This window comes from Glycine max, chromosome 5 (genome assembly GCF_000004515.6).
Source record: "Glycine max cultivar Williams 82 chromosome 5, Glycine_max_v4.0, whole genome shotgun sequence".
NCBI classification, from domain to species: Eukaryota; Viridiplantae; Streptophyta; class Magnoliopsida; order Fabales; family Fabaceae; genus Glycine; species Glycine max.
Window position 1 is genome coordinate 28,846,911 of NC_038241.2, and position 24,925 is coordinate 28,871,835.

At 36.4% G+C, this 24,925-nt stretch overlaps 1 protein-coding gene and 1 long non-coding RNA gene across 2 annotated transcripts; both read left to right on the plus strand.

Moving 5' to 3' along the window:
- The first annotated feature begins 331 nt into the window (after positions 1–331).
- On the plus strand, positions 332–11,003 carry LOC100783342 (uncharacterized). Its single transcript, NM_001254621.2, is given in 7 exon segments — positions 332–477; positions 562–671; positions 821–860; positions 1,394–1,435; positions 2,685–3,059; positions 3,351–3,406; positions 10,673–11,003. Coding segments are annotated over 6 exon segments (771 nt in total). The 5' UTR covers positions 332–477; positions 562–566; the 3' UTR covers positions 10,826–11,003.
- LOC106798730 (uncharacterized) lies at positions 3,417–10,221 on the plus strand. The gene is made up of 2 exons (XR_001388397.3): positions 3,417–4,086; positions 9,096–10,221. It is a non-coding gene; the product is annotated as an uncharacterized lncRNA (long non-coding RNA).
- Positions 11,004–24,925: the final 13,922 nt, after the last annotated feature.

Genomic DNA, 24,925 nt, shown 5'->3' on the forward strand with positions numbered 1-24,925 from the left:
TGATATAGGTTATTAATATAATAAAAATTTAAATTAATAAATACAAATATTATTTATATTAATATACTAATTTATAATTTATAATGTGATGTAAATTATTATTTACAATAATATACTAATTTATAATTATTAGATTAATATACTAAAAATATATATTATTTTATATAGTAAATCTACTATCATAATGTGCATTATAATTTTTTTTACTAAATATAATAATAAAGATAATAAATTTAATAATGAATATTTATATTTCATATATTTACTAATTGTAATGCCGCGTTTTAGTAGAATAGAATAGAACAGAATGAGGGTAGTGCGGTTTGCCGGTGAGATCTGTTGTTTAAGTTTAGTGCTGCAATGTAATGTCTTGCTATTGCTATATCTTTTCTTTCTCATAGATAGATTTAGATCTATAAACTCCCTTCGTTGCTGAACGCGGTTAAGGTTATGATTTATGAATGCGATCTAATTAAGGTGCTTCACTCTCCCTTCTTCATTTTCATTTCTTCAATTCCATTATCGATCATGGTGATGTGATGTTTGTTTTGCAATTTGCAGGCACAATGACAAGGAGACAAGCAAGTTCCACGAGACGTGGCGGTCTTTCAAGAATCTTGCATTCCAAATCCAAATCTTCTCCTCTACTCTCCATATCCCTTGTCCTCTTTGTAACTTTTCACTTTTCCCATCTTGTTTCTGTGTGTGTGTGTTTTATTTTGATGCTATTTGATACATGGGAACTGGGATGATGCTGTTTATGTAGTACTATAATTACGATGATTAACAGTTTTACTTTTTTTTTTATTGAAAATCTCAGGGAGCCATCCTTCTCATCCTTTATGCTTGTAGCGGGTCAGGTAACAAGGTTTTTTTTAGCCTATTCTTTTTAATGTTACGCTTTGTTTGTCTTTAATGGCTAGTTTCTATATTCCTAAAAATGGGGGGTGACAATCAATGGATGACAAATTCTTATGTGAAATCACCGCAAAAATTTATCCCTCAATTGTTTTTTAGTTTAATTTTAAAGCTCTTCCTCCCTCCCCAAGAGTGTATTGTGCGGGATTCAGATCCCACAAATTTCGCGTGTGTTGTCAACTGAGCTACACCCATTGGATAATTAGAAAACATTTTAGATATGACATGTAAAGTAATTATTATAAAAATTGACAATTTTCAGTTATACAACAATATGTGATTGGATGACAATGTAAAAAGTTAAAATCTTTGCAGGATGACAATGTGAAAAGCTAAAATCTTTACACTATCAGTGTATTCTAATTATACACATTTCTCTCCCCATTTTTATGGATATACTAAACTACCCTGAATGTAAGTAACTTATTGTACTAATGTTTATGGGCTGGTTAATCTTATATTTTTAAGTGGACAGGTGTTTTGGGAGGAAGAAAGGATGTGGTTAGCAGGGTTGAAGGTAAGAATGTTACCATGTCTTCAGAATGTTATTGGGACTACTTTATTTTAAATTATTGGTTGCTTTTTGCTGTTTTTATTTTTACTTTTTAGAAGCAATAAGGCTTGATAAAAAGCATTAGCATTTATTTGCAAGGATGTTAAGGGGAAGCAATGCTAATACATTACAAATTGGAATAAGTTCCACGCATTGGGAAATTATTTTAGGCAACAATTGCAAAATAATATGGTGATTAGCAATACTCTAAAAGTTCCATGTCATTAAATCAGGATGCACCTAGGGAACATGGAAAATTTTCATGATATGAAGTTATGAAACCTATGAGTTGAGGGCTCTGGTTGCTAGAGCAGCTCCTCATCTCGTTGATTATAGAAACTGCTATCATTTTTACTATGTTTTATGGTTTCTCCATCAATATTTAGCACCCATTTACATAGGGAGGAACTTGCCCCCTATTCTGGGTTTTATATTAGATGATAATCTTCTGAGAACAAATTATTCAGACAACAAGGAAAGTTTTTTCCACTATCTCTGTCATAGTAATCCCGTACAACACAGCTGATGCAGCTGCAGTTGAGTTGACTTAAAAAGGTTTAAGAGGGTCACTCTATTTCTACCTTAGCAGTTTTGCATAGTTTGTGCTGGAATTGTTGTATAAGTAGTATTTCTCTAAGAAAAGTTGTCTGTAATGCCGATCAAAAAAAAAAAAAAGTTGTCTGTAAAGTTTATAATCAGAGGGAAGGTTTATAATTGGAGAGAATACGTTAGCATGAGCATGGAGGATGACTAGAGGTTTATTAGATTTAGAAAAATAAATCTCTATCTTATAATCAGAAGTTGGAACATATTTTTTCCTTTTAAATTGAAATATGTATGATCGTCTTGCATATTGAAAAATTTCAGGGCCATATGCAGAAAGATGCCTTTATTTTGATCACTTTCAAATGATGACATCTCTGCCTTTCTGGTCATTCCCTACCCCAATTATTATTATTATTAGTTTTAAATTAATAGATCCTTGAAAAAAATCTGCCTTGTATTCTTGCTCTTTGCCACTGTGAAATAGAATGAACAAACTTGTGTTTTTTTCATACCTCACTTCTTAAAAATATTGACTGATCCTAGTAAAAACAGGTCAAACTGCAGTTTGATTAGCAAAAATGAAGTTGTTCTTTCACATGCATTATCTTGGAAAGGCATTCCTTAAACTTCTCTTGTTAACAAGTTTCAAAATTGTTTTATCTTGCAGGTGACTTTTCATGCACTTTTGAAGTTTCAAGTGCAATTCCTGTTTTGAAGAATGCATATGGTGGCAGCATGAAAAATGTTTTACACGTAGGCCCTGAGAGTTGTTCAGTGGTCGCCAAATTTTTAAGAGAAGGGGAAACTGAAGCATGGGGTGTGGAGCCATATGACATAGAGGATGCTGATAGGAACTGCAAGGCTCTAGTGCAGAAAGGCATTGTACGTGTTGCAGATATAAAATTCCCTTTACCATACAGGGCAAAGTCTTTTTCTCATGTTATAGTGTCAGATGCTTTGGATTACCTGTCTCCAAAATATTTGAACAAATCTCTTCCCGAGCTAGCAAGGGTATCTGCTGATGGTATTATTATTTTTGCAGGTACTTCATTTTGAAATAAATGTAACCTCCCAAACTCCGAATGCAACTTTTTGCCAACTAAATAAATTTCCATTCAAGAGTATTGTTTTTCTGTGTTTTGGATGTGCTATGCCTTTCAATGATTTTAACTCTATGTTGAGTTTGGTACACCTTTAAAAATAGGGATTACATACTTGGATTAGTTTTATAAGTAAAATTGTCTGAAAAATTTGTCTCCAAATTTTTTACCTATTACCAAACTGACTTTTGAATAGAATTTTAACTCTATGTTGTGTTTTCCTGTCTTTTCAGGCTACCCAGGTCAACGGAGAGCTAAAATAGCACAATTATCCAAATTTGGCCGCCCGGTGAGTAGCATTCTCCAGCTGGCTAACACCTTTCTAATACTCTTTGCTATTGATTGGACTAAAATCACTTCTTTCACATGTTCTAAATTGCATTTCATATTTTCATTGATTAAAACCTGATGTCTTCTGATCCATTTTTGATATGTGACCTGGTGTTTCATCTTCATAAATGGGTTTTTATCTACTAAAGTTATGCTTCACCATACTTCTTTTTTCTTTTAACATGAAATCGTTCGGATTTAAGCAGATGATGAATTCTGTTTTTAAATTATCTCCAGAACTTTATTCATAAGATGATAAAAAGGACTTAAGTTTTGGCAATCAAGGACTCAAATAATGAAATATCATTTGTCTAACCACTAATATTATTGTTAGGATCCAATTTCAAGGTATGAGATTTGAGTCTCACATTGGAAGTATGGGACTCTGGTGTGTGGTTTTATAAGACCTTGGACTCTAACTATAATGGCTACCTTTTGTTGTGTGATTTTTTAAAGTTCTTATAAATTGGTATTAGAGCTTTTCACCATATTTCTCATATGCAAATGAGCGGCATAGGTGGTGATGTTGGAATTTAAATGTTCACTTGGGACTAGTCAAAGGGTTAGTGCATAGTCAGTTTATGTGAACATGTGGGCTGTAGATTGTGGTGGAATGTTAGAATCCATGATAGGGCCCAGGTAAATAATCCACAGTCACAGTTAATTCATCATGCCAAAGGTGGACCCAAGATATGGCAAGTTTATTCTAGAAGGGGTAAGAAGGTCAATAGTGACTAGCAGTCAGTGACGTGGCTGAGAGTGAGGGGAGCAACCAATCATTTCCACATTATAAGGAGTAGGCAGTTAGAGGAGAGAGGTATCAAAAGTTTATTGCTAGATCTGTTAGAATGAATAGGGGGCTCTAGCTGCCCTATAGGAGCCTCGCTCTGGTCAGAATTAGGCTTACTGTGTCCTAAGTCTGTAATCACTCCATTATCATCAATAAAGCTCTTAATTCCTCTCATTTGTATTGTTTTTCTTTGTTTCCCTGTTTTGATACTTTTCTGGTCCGTAATAAACTGGTCCGACCTGCCGGATATCCGACGACGGAGCCAGTGGATGCCACCAAAGAAAACTAACGTGCTCAAGCAAATGGAAGCTAGGGTCGAAGCGTTGGAGAGCGAGCTTTCTGAAGTTCGTTCAACACTAGCTGATGTTCAAAACACAGTGAAGGAGAACCACGCGAGCTTGTTCGCGTTGCTGGAAAAATGTTTGGGTAAGACGTTGCACGTCGGAGAAGGAAGTACGGGGAAAAGTACGGCGACGGTGGACCAGGGGTCACCGGAGAAGATGAAGGGTACTGGTGGATCGTTCAGTAACCTCAAAGGTGACACGATGACGGAGTTTCGTCAATCCGTCAAGAAGGTAGAGCTGCCGGCGTTCAACGGCGAGGATCCGGCGGGGTGGATCTCGCGTGCAGAAGTCTATTTCAGGGTTCAAGACACCATTCCGGAGGTGAAAGTGAACTTGGCTCAGCTATGCATGGAAGGACCCACCATTCACTTCTTCAACTCGCTGATCGGAGAAGATGGTGAACTAACGTGGGAGAATCTGAAAGAGGCGCTGCTGGAAAGGTATGGGGGGCATGGTGACGGTGATGTATATGAGCAGCTGACAGAGCTGAAGCAAGAGGGGACAGTAGAGGAGTACATCTTGGAATTTGAGTATCTCATTGCTCAGATACCCAAACTTTCAGGTAAGCAATTTTTGGGGTACTTCTTACATGGTTTGAAGTCTGAGATAAGAGGGAAGGTAAGAAGCTTGGCAGCAATGGGGGAAATGAGCCGCTCCAAATTATTGCAAGTGACACGTGCTGTAGAGAAAGAAGTGAAAGGAGAAAATGGGTCGGGTTTCAATCGGAGCTCCAGATTCGGAAATGGGTCACAACGACCCGGGTCGTTTAGTGGGGGACGGGGCAGTAATGATTGGGTGTTGGTAAAAGGAAAGGAAGTTGGAGGGTCCAAAGGGCCATCTATTGGGCCTAAGAGAGATGGGTCAACCCATGGAGACAAAAAAAAACATGGGCCTCGTGATAGGGGCTTTACCCACTTATCCTATCAAGAGTTAATGGAAAGGAAACAGAAGGGGCTGTGTTTCAAGTGTGGAGGAGCCTTTCATCCAATGCATCAATGTCCTGACAAGCAGTTGAGGGTCCTGGTGATAGAGAACGAGGAGGAAGAAAACTCTGATGCGAAAATCCTGGCAGTGGAAGTGGAAGATACGGATGAGGAGGAAGGTGGGGAGTGTAGCATACTGAATTTGCATCACATTGCCCAAGAAAATCATCACACCGTGAAGTTTCAAGGCATTGTGCGTGGTGTTCCTGTGCTTATTTTGGTGGATAGTGGAGCCACACATAATTTCATCTCCCAAAAATTAGTGTATAAGATGGATTGGCCAGTAGATGATACCCCGGAGAGGAGGATTAAGCTAGGTGATGGGTACCAGACCATTACCAAAGGTATATGTAAGAAACTGGAAATGAGCATTGGGGATTTCACTTTGAGCCCAAATTTACATTTGTTTGAGTTAGGAGGTATTGATGTAGTGTTGGGTATGGAATGGCTCAAAACATTGGGGGATACAATCATTAATTGGAGGAAACAAACGATGAGTTTTTGGATGGACAAGCGCTGGGTTACCCTGCAAGGCCTGGAAAACTGTAGAGAGTCTATGGTGGCGTTGCAGAGCATTTTAAGGAAGTCCAAACAGGAGGTACATGGTGGATTTTGGGGGATGGAGAAACACGAACAAAGGAAGGAGAATCAGATCCTAACACCAGGGCAACAAGAAGAACTGGAAAGGTTGCTCCACAAGTTCTCACAAGTTTTTCAAGAACCAACTGGTCTACCCCCCATTAGAGGAAAAGAGCACGCTATTAACCTCATGGAGGGGCAGAATGCAGTGAATGTCAGACCTTACAGGTATCCCCATCACCACAAGAACGAGATTGAAAGACAGGTGAAGGAAATGCTTGCTGTCGGAATCATACGCCACAGTACCAGTTCTTTCTCTAGCCCAGTAATACTAGTTAAAAAAAGGATAATTCATGGCGTATGTGTATTGACTACCGTGCTCTTAACAAGGTAACCATACCAGACAAATTCCCTATACCTGTGATTGAAGAGTTGCTAGATGAACTTCATGGTGCTCAATTTTATTCCAAGCTGGATTTGAAATCAGGCTATCATCAGGTCAGGGTGAAGGAGTTTGATGTGCATAAGACAGCGTTCCGAACTCATGAGGGGCATTATGAGTTCCTTGTGATGCCTTTTGGGCTCATGAATGCTCCCTCGACATTTCAGAGTCTCATGAATGAAGTGTTCAAATTGCTTTTGAGGAAGCATGTCCTTGTGTTTTTTGATGATATTTTGGTTTATAGCCAAAGTTGGGGAGATCATTTACAACACTTAGAGGAAGTGCTGCTGGTTCTGGCAAATAATAAACTGGTGGCAAATGAAAAAAAATGCCAGTTTGCTCAAACCAAGGTGGACTATCTGGGCCATATCATATCTAAGGAAGGGGTGGCTGTTGACCCTAGTAAAGTAGCAAGTGTCACACAGTGGCCAGTACCAAAAAATGTAAAAGGGGTGAGAGGGTTCTTGGGACTCACTGGATATTACCGAAAATTTATAAGGGACTATGGGAGGATAGCAAGACCCTTGACTGAGCTTACAAAGAAGAACAATTTTATTTGGGGAAAGCAAGCTCAGGATGCCTTTGAAGAATTGAAGTTGAAACTCACCACCTCTCCAGTGCTAGCTTTGCCTGACTTCAGCAAAGGCTTTGTGATTGAATGTGATGCAGCGGGCACAGGAGTAGGTGCTATACTGATGCAAGACAAGAAGCCCATAGCCTATTTTAGCAAAGCACTTGGAGTGAGAAATTTGACCAAGTCTGCCTATGAAAAGGAGTTGATGGCTGTGGTGATGGCTATACAACATTGGAGGCCATATTTACTAGGAAGAAAATTTACAGTATCCACGGACCAGAAAAGTTTGAAACAACTGCTGCAACAAAAGATAGTCACTGCAGAGCAGCAAAACTGGGCAGCCAAACTGCTTGGTTATGACTTTGAGATTGTGTATAAGCAAGGAAGATTGAACCAAGGGGCTGATGCGTTATCCAGAATTAATGAAGGAATGGAGTTAAGCAACATCACTACTTTGGTACAATGGGACCAGAAGCAACATGTGATGACTGAAGTAAGTCAAGATGAGGAGTTGCAGAAGATTATTGCAGAGCTGCAGCAGAATCCTGATTCCAGGCCTGGATATGTGTACAAGCAAGGAATTTTATTCTATGGAGATAGAGTGGTGATATCCAAACATTCTACTTTAATCCCTATACTGTTACAAGAGTTCCATGCTACTCCTCAAAGTGGACATTCAGGTTTCTATAAGACGTACAGAAGGATAGCTGAAAATGTTTATTGGATAGGGATGAAGAGCAAGGTTCAGGAGTTTGTCAGAAGCTGTGATGTCTGCCAAAGACAGAAGTATTTAGCATGTTCCCCTGGAGGATTTCTGCAGCCATTACCCATTCCTGAACGCATATGGGAGGATATTTCAATGGATTTTATTACTGGGTTACCCAAGTCTAAGGGGTATGAAGCTATATTTGTAGTGGTTGACAGGTTATCAAAATACTGTCATTTTATTCCCCTCAAACACCCCTACACTGCAAGAAGTTTAGCTGAAGTTTTTAGCAAGGAAATTGTCAGATTGCATGGCATTTCAGTTTCTATAGTAAGTGACAGAGATCCAGTGTTCATGAGCAGTTTTTGGAGAGAATTGTTTAAGATGCAAGGAACACAGCTGAGGGTAAGCTCTGCCTATCACCCAGAATCTGATGGGCAGACAGAGGTGGTTAATAGATGCTTGGAGACGTACCTCAGATGCTTTATCTCTGATCAACCTAGGACATGGATGAACTGGGTTCACTGGGCAGAATATTGGTTTAATACCACCTTCCATAGTGCTACCGAGAAGACTCCTTTTGAAATAGTTTATGGGAGACCACCTCCAGCTATGATAAGGTGGGGACAAGGTGAAACAAGGGTGGAAGCTGTACAGCGGGATCTCCTGGATAGAGATGAAGCACTCAGGCAACTAAAACTTCAGCTAAAAAGAGCACAAGACCGGATGAAGAATCAAGCTGATAAAAAGCGCAGTGACAGAAGCTTTGTGCCAGGAGAATGGGTGTTTGTGAAACTCAGAGCACACAGACAAAACTCTGTTGTTACTAGGATTAATGCCAAATTAGCTGCTCGTTATTATGGGCCTTACCCCATCTTAGAAAGGATTGGAGCTGTAGCATATAAGTTGAAGCTTCCGGAAGGGTCAAAAGTTCATCCAGTTTTCCATGTCTCGTTGTTAAAGAAGGCAGTAGGACAATATTTTGAGGAAGAGGATCTCCCAGATCATATGGAGGGAGATTTGACTGACACAGCAGAACCTGAAGCGGTGCTAGCTTCCACGAAAGTGCAGAAATAGGGAGAGGTGGTGCAGCAGTTACTAGTGCATTGGAAGGGGAAGGCAGTAGAAGAGGCGACTTGGGAGGATTTGTTGATGTTCAAAAGTCAATTTCCTAAGTTCAACCTTGGGGACAAGGTTGAAATTGAAGAGGAAAGTATTGATAGGGCCCAGGTAAATAATCCACAGTCACAGTTAATTCATCATGCCAAAGGTGGACCCAAGATATGGCAAGTTTATTCTAGAAGGGGTAAGAAGGTCAATAGTGGCTAGCAGTCAGTGACATGGCTGAGAGTGAGGGGAGCAACCAATCATTTCCACATTATAAGGAGTCGGCAGTTAGAGGAGAGAGGTATCAAAAGTTTATTGCTAGATCTGTCAGAATGAATAGGGGGCTCTAGTTGCCCTATAGGAGCCTCGCTCTGGTCAGAATTAGGCTTACTGTGTCCTAAGTCTGTAATCACTCCATTATCATCAATAAAGCTCTTAATTCCTCTCATTTGTATTGTTTTTCTTTGTTTCCCTGTTTTGATACTTTTCTGGTCCGTATTAATCCAATTGTAAGGTATGAGACTTGAGTCTCAAATTGGAAGTATTGGATTGGCCTTAGGCTCTCTCCAACTACAACAGCTAGCCTTTGTGGCATGGTTCTCCTAAGGCTCTTACAATTGATATCAAAGCTTTTCACCGTGTCTCTTAACTGCACTCGGGTGGTGCAAGTGGTGGCGCTAGCATTACAGTGTTTGCTTGAGCCTAGTCAAAGGGACGACTATGGAATGTGGTGGATGTTAGGATCCAATTGCAAACTGAGACACAAGTCTCACATTAGAAGTATTGGGTTCTGGTGTGAGGTTTATAAGGCTGTAGACTCTCCAACTACAGTGACTAGCTTTTGTGGTGTGGTTCTCCGAAGGTTCTTATCAATTGGTAATAGAATTTTTCACCATGTTTCTGAATTGCAAAGGGTGGAGCAAGTGGTGACACCGATTATTTGTATGGGGACTAGTCAAAGGGATGACTGTGGAGCATGGTGGGATGTTAGGATCCAATTGTAAGGTACAAAGACTTGAGTCCTACATTGGAGAAGTATGAGATTTTGGCGTGGGGCTTATAAGGCCTTGAACTCTCCAATTACAACTAGCTTTTATGGTGCGGTTCTTCCAAAGTTGTTATCGATTATCTTTCAATTTGGCTCCTCTAAAGTGAGGTAGGAGATATTCTTTAGAGAATAAAGTGCAGTTATTTTTGGTGATTAGAAAACAACTAACGATTGAGATGTTAACAACTTTATAATTTGTTATTTATGTGTTTCATTTGATCGCAATATTATATGTTCTAATAAACGATTATAATTGCACTTTATCTTCTAAAGTCTACTTCTTACTTTAGAGGAGCTAAATACTATTATCTTTGAATTTTGGAACCATTTTGCAATGAAGAGGATTTTCTAGCAGTTGGACCACGTAAGATAATCAACCTTTCAACAAAGCACATGCATAATTAACTGTTAATGACAAATGCTAATTGAGCTAGCTGGATTACCCGTATAATGATATCGGTTCATGTTGTAGAGCTCAATATAATATTAGGCAACAGTTTCCTGAATTTGAACCTTTGTTTGTCACATTACAAGGCAGCAAATCAACTTTATAGTCACGCCAGGGCTCACCTTATAAATGATAGTAATATTGTTTTAGAAGATCATTTTCTTATCCTCACTTGTATATAAGCATTCTGCTTTATTTGTTAAGGCTAAAATGCGGAGTTCAACTTGGTGGCAACAATTATTCACTGAAACAAGCTTAGAAGAAAATGAAGCTGCCGTCAAGAAGTTTGAGCAAGCTGCGTCGAAGATGTCCTACAATCCAGCTTGCCAAATTTTCCACCTCAATTCATACCATTGATAATTTGATTGTTCACCATATCCAGAATTTTATATTTTTTGTATTCCTATAAACATGTGAGTATCACTCAGGCAATTCTGTTTTACCAGACATGGACAAGCATTAAGATATGTCTGTTTGCTAAAACAATACACAAAATCCAGTAAACATACACAAAACTAGAAGTAATTTAGCTAAATATTCTTGGGTGGCTTAAAGGTGTATTTAACATTTGATCAAACTATAAAATAATAAAAAACGACATTCGATTCAATCATCATATGCCTCCTTTTATCAACTTGAATAGTATATATAACGAGTGTGGAAGGAAATGTAGTAGTATGGATTAAGGACTTGAAAAATAGGCAGACTTAACATTAAAGGGAGAGTAAAACTTTCTGCACCACCAAATTTTGCTTCTAGCACCCCATTACATTACAGAATGTCCAATCCATAATGTAAAATTACATTAGGAAATGGACATTCCATAATGTAATGGAAATTAAAGGGAGGCAGGAAGCAACACTCCTAAAGGGAACGGATAACCCAAGTCTTGTGGCCAAGAAAAGTTGTCTCACCAGTGGGTAGTGAGGCTAGAGTCTAGACAATGGGTTTGGCTGACTGGGCTCAACTGCTTTAGTATGACCTAAATATCCCATATGCCCCTCTCATTTAAGAGTAATGCCAATGTACTCTTTTCAAATCTTTATTATTTGGTGATATCTCACATTCTCACTAGAAAGAAAATAGAAGTATTAATTAAAAAGTGGATCCATACCATATATAAAATTTAGATTGACTTCACCTAATCTAATAATGTGTTAAAAGTATGTTAGCAATATTTAAAAAATAAGATTGATCGTTGAACAAGTAATGACATTAGCCGAGTAGTCGCTGCTCACAACATTGAACTAATTTTATGATTTGTAACAAAAGAATCTGCAGTAACTTATTCTATTCGCCCCCTATAGTTATTTAACTCTAATAACTTGTTCCACATATACTACCTTAAAGTAAAGGATATGGCTCTTCTTAAATTAAAAGCTCTAAAGCGCATAAGAGATGCTATATTTAATCTTAAATTAAAGTGAACTAAGTTCGCGAAATACTTTAATTTAAATTAGTAATAAGTGTGTTGTGCACTCATAATATTTTCTCACTTATAAAATACCTATGTCGGCAGGATTTTCTTTTTTTTTTTCTTTTACAAGCAAGTTGGTTCCCAAAAATCTTCTCACTTATAAAATGATGATGATCAACCAAAAGTTGGAACAAATAATATTGACTTGTGTTTTTTAATTATGTAGTCTAGGATTCAAATCCTGATAGATTGTTGAGTATGGAATAAATTATGTTGGAATCAGAATACTTATTTTGTATGCGTTCACGGTCCTGACAAAAAATACTTACTGCTTTTGATAGGAATAATTTCGTAGTAATATTATGGTTAAAAAAAAGTATGATGATTATCATGAATTCAACACTGCATGCACATATCAATCCACTCCTATATTAATTGTTGGTAAGGGACTCAGAAGAGAATAAATAAAAATTGGCTACATGTAGGAGATCCAAGGGATGATGAAGTTGAATGTGGGCCGAAGAATTGAAGAAGACTGCATGCATTCACATCAAAGTTGGGTTATTATACGCGTACAATTCCCAATCGGAAAAGAGGAATGAAATACGACCCTTGGTGGGGCTTCTTCTCTTGTTTGATTTGGACTAGTTATGCAAATAATTGTCCCCCAGAGGTTGCTTTGGAACAAAAGTGAGAGACCCTTTTGATGTTTGATAGGCCAACAAATCAGAACGCAGTGAGACATGCTATTGTCTTGTTGATATGATAGTCAAAAACCATGACCCACGTGAAGAACGCAATGAGACAACATAGCCATTGGACTCAACAAATCAGCCCAAGTCCATTTCATGGTCATTCACTGTTTACTTAATTGGGTAGCCTTTTGACTTGTTTTTTTTTCCTTCTTCTATATTTTCATTAATAATTCTAAAGTTTTATTTTATTTTTATGTAGTTTCGTATTTTAAAGATTTTTCAAACAAAAAAATAGAGAAAATAAAATTTAATGATTTTTACCTCATTGGTTTATGTTTTTTCTCTTATAATTATTATCCGGATAATAAAGTCTATTATTTTATGCACGAAAATTATTATTATTTTTAATTTAAAACTAGCTAATTATCTACAAGAGATGATTTTTAAATGAGTTATTTATCTTAAATTTACGAGTCTTAAAATGTCACAAATTTAAAATTTTTACACAAAAATTACTTTAATATTAAAATTGTTAGAGTAAGTAATTAACTTAAGTCACATTAAATTTTAAAATTGAAAAAATATTTTTTAATTGGTAAGAATAAATTAAACAAAAGTTGTTTATATAAACAACTTAAACACGCACTGTCAAGTCATGTGCTGTGCTGCAATAATAAAAACTTGTTAAACAATGATACTTAATTTTAAACCACTCATCAAATAGCGATGTTAGAGATGCTATTAATCATCTTAACCATTTAAGCTAACCTCAAATAATTCTTACGTGTGAATTTTAAGTGCGATATTTTTTTGTGTGTGCTTATAATTAATGTCATAGCTAGAGTGGAATCTTATGGACTGTTGACGTAGAAATCGGAGTACGTCGTACACTTCATGAAATGCATGTCATTTTCTAGGTAGTTGATATTTCATACATATGTATCCATCGATAAGACTCAGAAACAGGATATTAGAACAACGTAGAACGTTATTGGAATTTTTGAAAATAACAATTCCTTTCACGTAGTTTTACTTTTAATTAGATATGCTTGCCAGCTTTGATTGGGCATATGTAACCATTTTTTTCAACTATATCTATACTTTTGGTAACTGATATACGATAATTCGCAGCAAATTTTGCGCAGTATACATGCAACATTATAGCAATGATTCCCCTGATTTCAAATGTCAATTTTTCTGCTACAAAGTACAAATTTTTACCATTTTAGCAATATTTTGATATCATGGTTTGACATCATGCAGCTGTTCTCTACATAACAGGCAACAATTAATATTCTTCTTTAAATATTGTTTTATTTTCTTCATCTTTTGCAACGCATGCAACTCAACTTTCTATAACATGTTCGTGTATATGTTAAGCCATATTTCAACAAATGATCTATAACTATGACACACTGGTAACTATCAAAGCATTAGATACTTACCAATTAAGACACTGAGTGCACAAAGATTGATGTGGTTAGCATCAAACACATATATTATAAACTACCAAACTCAAATGTCTATTAAAGCATCCATGCGCATTTTTCTCCCCACCCATGTCACCTCAATCAAGCAAGCGCATTATCATCGATCCAAGTCTCCACCATCAACTGCAACAGTCTATCATTCTGCCATTTGTCTACTGCATTTATTCCCACTGATAAACCCTTTTCCCTCAGTGATAAATTGAAAGAGAAGTATTAATTAATGAGAAAGGATAGTTTAATGATAAAAAACAATACTGTTTTAATTATAGCCAAGTTTACTTTCATGATCATTTCAGCAATGGTTTTACAGCCGCTATATTATAAACCCAAAAACATTGCAAATGATAGATTGATTACCTATCAGAAAAGTAAAGCCACTTTTGTCTAAGGATATTAAAGGCAAATAATTTGGTTACTGGCAAACGAAAATATATCTTCTTATTTGTCTGTAAAAGTTGGCAGAATGAGATAAAAAAAAAAGTTGTCCTTCAGTTGTATTAATTAAAATGAAGAGGCTAGTTTAATTTGCATATCAACTACTTACATCCTCTATTAATTAGTTTTTTAACATATTATTTTAGAGAGATATTAATTTTTGTGTTACATAACTTATATACTCCCTTGTCTTTTTTTCAACTCTGTTCTACTTTTATAATAACATTTTTGCTACACAAATATTACGATCCAAGTGCTGTAACAAAAGTTAGGTCAGAATTCAAATTTATAATATGTTATCAGAGTATATCTTATATCTTACTGAGATGTCATTGATCCATTTGTAGATGTCCAGTCTTATAAATTTTATGTTTGAAATGTCGAATCTTTCAAATAAGAAGAATGTGTTTGTGTATTAAATTAACCACATGTACAGTACTTTTCTTTTTTTTTTTTTGCACATAGGAAGAGGATTTCCTTTATAATCACTTGCCCAGTCTTGCATTTAGAATGATACACTGCCTATTTTTTTATAAGACGATATTATTAATGAGAGTGCAAAGTAATTAGCAGTGCTTAACAGATTTCTAAACTATTTTCACTTGCTCTTTATGATCATTAAGTCAGAGCTTCAAACTCGTCAACTACTCCTTCCCTTAAGAAGAAGAACCACATGCATTCACAACTACAATTATTCGAGTAGGACGGCAGAAAAAAAAAAAAAAAAAACTGTTTCGGATAGAGGCGGTGACGATTAGTCTCACCCAAACATCATGAAAAAAAGTAAAATCCTCGTACGACCAAAAGTAAAAAAAATAGGGAAAGATTTCTTTGAACCCATGCTATCATCAGTGTTGAATTTGGACCCTGCCTAATTTTGTCATGATTTGCATTCAAGTCCACGGATTTGAAAACCAGTCTCTAGATGCTGCATTGTTGCGCATACATTTTTCCGTTGGATAATCTATCTAGTCACTCTAGTGGGGTAATTTTTCCCTATCACTTTTTTGAAACTTTATTTAAAAATATCAAAGTTAAATTTAACTCGAACCAACAATATTTATTGTTGATTTTATTCCACTGGTCTAAAATTCCATCTTTCATAATCTATCACGGATTATATATATATATATATATATATATATATATATATATATATATATATATATATATATATATATATTGATTTGAAAATGTTTAATTATCTTTATATGATTCGTTAGACATATATACAGTGATCCATTTCATCCATACATGCATGTGTACACATTATACGCAAAGTGGAAAGAGCAAGACTGAGAAGGGAACGAGTGGGACCCACGATATTGAAAGAAGGGAACAAATGGGGCATGTTAGTGTCTCTTGGCAATAGGGTGAAGAATGGACTAACGTGAGCTTCATGTTAGTTGTCATGGTGGACTAGGCTAGCTTTCTAATGGTCCCGGTGACTAATGTCTATGTACGTTTCGGAGGGTGTTATGGGGGCATTTAAGCGAGGGTTTCACATGATCTAATAACGTTCTATGACTACAAACCACGTGGTCTCTTGTTTTATTCGCCCCCTCTCTCTCTTTATAACTCTCACTTCTGCGTTTATCTCATGGGTAATTCAATCGAATTCTAGATATGGATTGTTCTCATTTAATTTGGTTAGAGCAAGGTTCCAAATTTAAATTAATGGGGCATTTCTTTTATGGAGAATATGAAAAATATCGTATAGTGTATATCCAAGGTCCACTGCTTCGTGATTTCCTGTATAAACAAATGTATAAAATGAAACTATGGAAACATATATTGTATATGCTTGAGTTTTTAACCAATTAATGATTTGGGGGTGTTGGAAATTTGTTGGATAGTACAAAACTTGAGGACTATTGTTTGATGTCTTTAGTTTCAATCAATTTCATCAACTAATGTGTTTGGATACAAGTTAAAATCATGTTGAATGGAAAAATTACACATTTTAATGCACAAATACAAAAGTTATGTGAGTGGTGGATTGAGCTGGATGTAGATGTAACTGTAGTCCAAACATATCATTCTACTAAATGAAAGGCCCCATTTAAAGTTGTTAATTACTTAATTTGTTGGGATAGTATAAGAAGAGTAGTAATATATTGTCGTATTAATGAACTTTCATAACTTGAATTTTTTTTATAATTTATTTTGTAAAAAAAGCTACTTAAAAAAATTTAATGAGTATGATTTAGTTAAAAATACTCGTTGAGGGCTATTGTTTGATGTCTTTAGCTTCAATCAATTGCATCAACCAATGTGTTTGAATAGACTTAAAATCATGTGAATGAAAAAAAAATTACACATTTTAATACGCAAATGCAAAAGTTATGTGAGTGGTAGATTCAGTTGGATGTAACTATAGTCCAAACATATCATTCTACTAAAGGAGAGACTCCATTTGAAGTTGTTAATTACTTAATTAAGAGTAGTAATATATTGGAGTATTAATGAATTTCACTTGAATTTTTTTTTATAATTTATTTTGTAAAAAGAGCTAGTTGAAAAAACTTAATGAATGTGATTTAGTTGAAAATACACATTGGATTTGTGTAAGAAAACTTATATTCTTTCCCGTAAAAGATATTTTTTTAAAAAAAAGATGAAATATTTTAAGTGTAACTAATTAAAAGTTAAAATTCATAGAAATACTTTGAAATCTTATCTAAGAATTAAAAATCTTAATTATGATAAAAAAAAAGAGTTAAAAATGCTGTGTAAAATATATATTGCTAGCACCTTCCAGAGTTGTCCATTAATTTGGACGATGTTATCAATCGGCATTGCCTTCCAATGTGAAATTAATGGGTATTTGGGACGCCCGACCACTACGGTTAACACCCTTTGTATTTGTCAAACCCCATCAAATCGTTACTTTGCTTTGGTCGCTTTCAATTTTTTTCCATGGCATTTATGTAATGGGACCAATTTTTAAAGATTCTTGTCTTTCTATATATAATTTATTACATATAGTTGGCCGAGAAAAATGTAAGAGACATTAAACTCTATTAAACACAAAAAAAAAAAAGAGACAAAAGAAATATAAATATAATATATAATATAATATAATAAGAAAAAAATTATAAAGTATTTTAATATATATAGAAATGTCTATATATTATCACGTACTTTATCATATTTGACAACAATAAAGGCTCTATTTGCATGTGAGGAGAGAAATGAAGTAGACATAAATAGAAGAGAAGTAATCTAAAAAAAAATAGAAAAGAAGTAAAATATAATATTAGATTATTTAGTTTAAAAGAAAGAGTGAAAATAATATTGTAAAGTTAAATGTTATGAATAAAATGATAGGAGAGAATTAAATAACTGAACAAAATTACAATTCTGTCCTTATTACAGTCATGTCTGTTGATCATGAATAATTGATTAACATTTACATATAAGCAACTAAATTGGTGTATTTAATTAATTATGTAATTGAATAATCTATTGTAGTTAATAAAAGTGATTTTCGCCTCAAAAAAATCAATTATAGAGTAGAAATAATTGATTATAGTTATGAACTTTTTGTTTTGTTTCACTCACATGAAATAAACTCAAGTATGGGTGATAAAATATTTTTCCACTTAAAAATAAAAATTGAAGACTCTCTTATCTAGCCACCCGCGCATGAAAAAAGAGAAAAATTACTTATATAGGTTCAATGTATTTCAAACTTAACTCTCACCTAAATCGTTTATACCAAACAATTATCACATATTTTTGTCTCTTCTAACATATTTCTGTCCTTAAAACTAAACAACCATGAAGTGGGACTCATTTTCAAAATGTCAAATCAATTACCGTTAATATCAGTTGAGTGCAAATTAAAAATATATGTATTTCATTTTGATGCATGATGTCATTCAATTATATGTATTATTTATTTTATTTTATTTTTGTAAAAGTATTTGTCAAAAATGTCTATTTATCAACATTATTAATATTCATATATATGTTTGTATTAGTCAATTTGAGTTTAACATTAAAAAATTTAGTTAAAAGTAATTATTTATCCTAAAATAATTTATAGCAAACATGTGTTAACTATGTCAGTGATGTGTCTGAAATTATTAGATTTTATTCAGTTAGAAAAAAAAAACTAATTTTATTATTGAATTGTAATTAAAACAAAAGTTTAAACTCTACGGTTTACTAGTAGCTTAAATACAATTGTAATAAAATTAATTTACAATAAATATTATGCTTTTTTATTAAAACCCAACATTACCCTTAGGTAAATTACCCAAACAGAGGTTCAATCCCATCATTTGCCAATGGTTGTGCAAGGGTTCCTCTTTGAAACTTCATGTGTGACTGTGTGTTCACTGCTCGTCTCCGCCATCATCGGCGCCACCTGCAGCCACCTCGCTGCCGACTACGCCGCTTCCATCCACTGTCGTCGCCTTAACTGAGGTCGATGCCGCCAACCCGTTCGAGGCACTGTTCAAGAATGTTGATGGATCGATGAGTTAGGGGTGCAAGGACCCAGATCGGGCTTTGTGGGGTTCTTCTGTTCTGTTGTGGTTTCAATGCCGATCTGTGACCAAATCTGTATTTTTTTTTCATAGCTGGAGTAAAAGCTGAACCCGTGAGGAATGATTTTGATTGGAAGGAGTTCTATTTATTTTATTAGAGTTGTGGTGGAACAGGATCGATGTGTATTGTAACATTTGCGCAAATAGAAGGTGGACGTTAAGGGAACTGAAGAGTTTTTGATTCATTAGATTTTGCCTTGGTTCAACCATAGGAATTTGCAGTATACATACTATTGGGTGGAAAAGAAGGTTTTGTCAACAATAGGAATTGCAAGACATTGAGAGATCTCGATGAGTCATGTGGACGCATAATCGTAATAAGGCTTCGGGCTCTTAGGATTTTATGTATATATAGAATGATGTCTTTAGAGAATGTGATCGGGGCTTTGCATTTTGGGCATAAGATTAATGTGGGGGTGCGTTTTGTGCTAATGTAAATCTTTGATTATCTTCTTTTAGATCTATTCTAGTTTCAATAGCAAGAAGGTTTTGTTAGTGAGTTAATAATAAATGTGTTGTTGTGTTGCTATCATCACCTTCTTCTGGGAGAGCAACCTTGTTTGCATGGTTGTAAGAAGCTTGCAATTCGTCCCAGCATTCCTATGTTTTGTCTTCAGGGGGAAGTCCAGACCATTACACCAACACTATCTTGGTTGGGGAACCAGCCAATGCGTCCCATTCCCAATCGAGAATAGTCATGGGTTTGACTATCAGATGGTTGTCAAAGGCCATAAGAGGAAGGGAATTTGGACAAGAGGGTGAAGTTCATTGGTAGTGCTTGAGAAGCGATATATGGAAAATCGGATGTATCTTGGAAGATTACGGTAGCTTGAGGCGATAAGCTACTTGCCTGATACGTTCTTCAATTTGAAAAGGTCCATAGAATCATTTCCCTAATTTAGTGTACGTGGGGGTGAGGGATGTTTGTTGATAAGGACAAAGACGAACAAACACCGAGTTGTGATCGAGAATAGGACGCCACGGCTATTGACATTCACGTGGTGCTTCATAGCGACCTGAGCTTTTGAAAGATGGCATTGTAATGAGGCGTAAATGGTGGCTCTGGTGGTCAGCAAAGAGTCATCTGCCTCCACCGTTGAGCTTCCTAACAAATAATTAGGAACAGACAGCAGTGGTTTTCCATAAATTACCTTGAAAGGCGAAAGACCAGTGCCAAAATGAACTGAGGTGTTATATGACCATTTAGCGAGTGCCAAGAAGTTGAACCACTGAGTAGGCTTGTCATGAACGAACACTCAAAGGTATTGTTCGAGGATGCGATTTAGAACCTTTGTTTTCCCGTTTGTTTGAGGATGTTATGAGGTGCTCATTTGAAGTTTCTTGTCACTCATACGAAAGAGGTTACGCTAGAAGGAACTGACAAACAAGGAATCCCTGTCGAACACCAAGTTGTGAGGGAATTTGTGCAATTTGCTAACAATATCCATGAAGAGGACGACGACCTTGCTGGCGGTATAATGTGGGGGAAGGGCACCTAAGTGAACCCCTTTTGAGAACCGATCCACAACCACTAAAATGGTGGTGAAACCATGTGATGGTGGCATACACGGCCAAAAAAAGCTGGCCTCAAGGCAGTGCAAAGTTTTAGCCACTCCCATATGGCCACCAAGAGGGGTTTTATGAAACTCTTCCAACAGTAGAAATGTGAATTGACTGTTCGTAGGGAGCCAAATTTTCCCGTGGAAGAAGATTTGCTCCGATAGTTCATGGTAACTTGAATTTCCCAACAAAGATTTCCCGAGTTGTTCCTCAAACTCAAAATTGGGAAGAGAAAGTGAAAATAAATGGTTGTTGGGAATTCGGGAGAGAACGTCGATGACGACATTGTTTGAACCTGCTTTGTATTGAATTATGTAATCATAGCCCAACAATTTAGCGAGGTGTGTCTGTTGCTCTGGTGTTTGTATCGCCTGTGGCATTAATTCTTTGAGGTTGCGATGATCAATAATAATCACGAAATGGTGACCCAACAAGTAATGTCTCCATTTGCAGACTGTCGTGGTAATGGCATGAAGTTCCCAGACATATGTCGATGTCCGTTGAAGACGAGGATAGAAGGTCTTGCTAAAGAAGGCAATCAAGTGGGAATTTTGTAGAAGGACAGCTCCCATGGCGAAACCAAATGTGTTGGTTTCCAGGACGAAAGGAATTGAAAAATCCAACGAGGTTAATACCGGAGTTTTGGTCATGAGTTGCTTGAGGTTTCAAAAGCTCATTGAGCATCCTCGTGCCAACAAAATTGGTCCTTCCGTAACAGAGCCGTCAGGGGTGTAGCCATCACAACATAGCCTCAGATAAACTTTCGGTAAAATTATGTTAAGCCAAGGAAACCTCGTAGTTCTGATTGGGATGCTGGGATTGGCCAATCAACCATCGCTTGAATTTTGGTTGGCTCTGGTGCGACTCCCTCAGTCGATACAATGTGACCCAGGTATTGTAATTTGTTTTGGGCAAACAGACACTTAGAACAACACAAGTAAAATTAACCCTATGAAAGTGAATTGAACACTGCTTCCAAGTGTTGGAGGTGTGAGGAGAAAGTCAAACAATAAACAAGGATATCATTGAAAAAGACAATGACGAACTGGCGGAGAAATTGTTTGAGGAGTTCATTCATGGCTTCCTGGAACGTCGAGGGAGCATTACAAAGTTTGAATGACATTACTTTGAACTCGTAGTGGCCTTGATGGGTTCGAAAAGCTGTTTTGGAATATCTTTATCGGCCATGTGGATTTGGTGGAATCCTTGGCAAAGATCAAGCTTCGAAAACCAAGAAGCTTTGCCCTGTTTATCGAGAAGCTCGTCAATGGTGAGCATGGGAAATCTATCTTTAACCGTGATGACATTCAGAGCACGGTAATCCATACAACAATGCCAACTTCCATCTTTTTTTATAACTAGAAGCACTGGCGAGGAGAATGGGCTATGATTGGGTTGTATGAGGCCAACATCTAGCATGGAGGCGACCTGTCTTTCGAGCTCTGTCTTTTGGCAGTATAGGTAACGATAAGGCCTTACATTAACGAGATTTGAATTTGGTAGAAGGTGGATATGGTGGGTGATTGAACGGTATGGGGGTACATGGGATGGTTACTGAAAGATAAGGTCAAAATGGGAAAAAAAGGTTAGTGATGGTCGGGGATGGGGGAAAAAGCTCGAGTGAGGAAGATGGTTTGGGTGCTGGTGGCCTGTGTCTGGGAGCTGGACTAAATGGAAGAATGCCGAGACACTTTGAGTCTGAAGATATCACTTAAATTGTTGGGTTAAGGCTGAATCTGGACGGAGGGGTATATTGGTGTGGAGGATTATAGGCTAGCCCAAATGGGTGAAGGACATCGTAAGGGAGGTGTAGTCAGCAGTGACAAGGCCCAAGCTTTGGAGCCATTGGACCCCGAGGACTATATCCGCATCGGAAAGGAAAAGTTGAAATAGGTCAAGGGTAAACTGATGTCCCTAGACGGTGAGGGTCACTTGAAGGCAAACAGTGTCGCAATCCAACAAATTTCTATTACCCATCATAACCTGTAAAGCTGGTGTCGATGATGTTGGAGGGTTGAGGACTATATGTGAGTACTTTTGCCATCAACCAATATAGTAACGTGGTGGTGAAGGATATGGCCATAAATGCAAAACATCTCGATGGCAAGCATCCCAGAGTGTGTGTTCAGGCTTAATTGTGATGGATTGTTTGGAAGATCGTCGAAAGAAAGAGCTGCCAGAGATGCGTCGACTGCTATTGAAGGATCAGAATGTGAGAGGTTCTTTTCGTTGACAATGAAGAGGTGAAGTCTTGGCTTGCATCTATGGCCAATGACCCATTTCTCCTCACAATGGTAGCAGAGACCTTTATCGCGAAAGACAACCATCTCCTCTGGTGAAAGGCGTTTGATTGGAAACCTAGGAGTAGGGGCCGCAGAAGAACTCAACAATAGGTTCATTGGAGAAGGAAGATGAGACTGGGCTCTGGAATAGCGATGAAGATCAAGAAGTTTGTCTTCCTGGAGCTTGGCCAGAATAGCCACTTGGGGAAGTGAAAAAGGCTTGAGAGCCTGAACTTCATATTGCAATTTTGGATTCAAGCCTAAGACAAAGCAGCTAAGAAGGAATGGTGGGGCAAGGCCCACTATTCTATTTGCAAGACTCTCAAACTTAATGAGGTACTCATTAACTGAGCCTCTCTTAGAGAGTTTGAACAAAGCTCCTTGTGGACCATCATAAAATGAAGGAGCAAACCTGGATTCAAGTGCTTGGAGCATCGCAGGCCAAGATGTGAGGAAATTGTTCCTCCGCATCCATTGATACCAACAGAGTGTTGGTCCTTCCATGTAGAAGGAAGCCACTCAACACCCCATTTTTCGTAAAATAAATTAAAAAGGATTTTATCTAAAAATAAATAGCGTTTTAGGAAAATAATGAGATTTTTGTAATTACATAAATATGGAAAAATAGGTTCATTAATTAAAATAATGATTTTAAAGTAAATAAAATAAATATATGTTCTTAGAAAATAAAAATGTATGTTTTATTTATTGATTTGATATGGAGTAAAATAGAGTTACTTTTTATAAAATAATGAAAAATAGAGTAAATAATAGGCTAAGAGTATCCTAACTATAAATAGAGACATATTAGGTCAATTTTTATATTTAGGATACATATCTACCCTCTCTCTTCCTCTTAACTTCGTTTTTCCTTCCCCCTCTCCCAAAACTCTCCTTTTCCTACATACATTCAAACTTATCTCAGTATAACTATGATATCAGACTCGTTAACCGTTGGATCATCTTGAAATTTTAACACCCGGTTCTGATCTTATTTGCACACATCTCCACCATTGGGATTGACGAAATAATGTTTTGCATGACAGAAATGTTCCTCACATGGAGCTTTTTTTCCCTACATATAGCTAGACTTGTCCTAGTAAAACTACAATCCCAGACTCGTTAACTGTTGGATCATCCTGAAATTTGAACATCTGATCTGGATTTCAGTTTTTCACATTTCAACCGTTGGGATTTGCGAAGTAATATCTGTGGTGAGAGAAATATTCCTTGCACGAAGATAGTAAAATGAAGGTTTTAATCTCTTATCCTTCTCTATAATGCTTGAAAATCCTAGCAGAGCAACCAGAGGAATAGCTTGAGGAATCTAAAGGAACCTCTAGAGACGTCTCTATCGCTGTCAAACTATACACATGAGCCCACTTAGAGGTAAAGGCTGAGTTTATTGCAATTGGGGTTAGAATGAATATATCTAGGGATCCTTAGAGAATTAAATTGAGGTTTATTTTGGGATATTTGTTGAATTATAATTCTTCCTTTACGATTAAAATTACGATATTGTTGTGTTTGACAAACCAATTGATGTCTTGATGCGAATTTGTTGATAAAATTGAGTGCTCTTGGTGTTTCGTATTTTTTACCTATGATTTTGATATGATTATATGAAATTGTTTGAAGGTTTTACTCTCCATGTTGTGAGAAACATTTTTGTATAATTTTTGTGTGTTTTGGACAAGATTTACTAGATTAGCGTGATAAATTATTATATTAGGATTATGAAATTATGTGTAAGGGATAAATTGAATATGTGTTAAATTGTGAGTTGTTAAAGTTATGGACATGGAACTTGATTGTGAATAAGTGTGTGATTAATACTTGAGGTGATATTAGTTATGTTGTGAGTTGTGAATTATACAATAACCTGATTGGTGTTTACCTTGAAAAAAATGTTTATGCGCGAGGTGTTACAAGGAAAGTGTAGAGTTCCAAGTTAGGGACCTGAGGTGTTAAATTGTAGCACAATGCATGAGGTGTTAAAAGGAAAATGTAGGGTTCTAAATT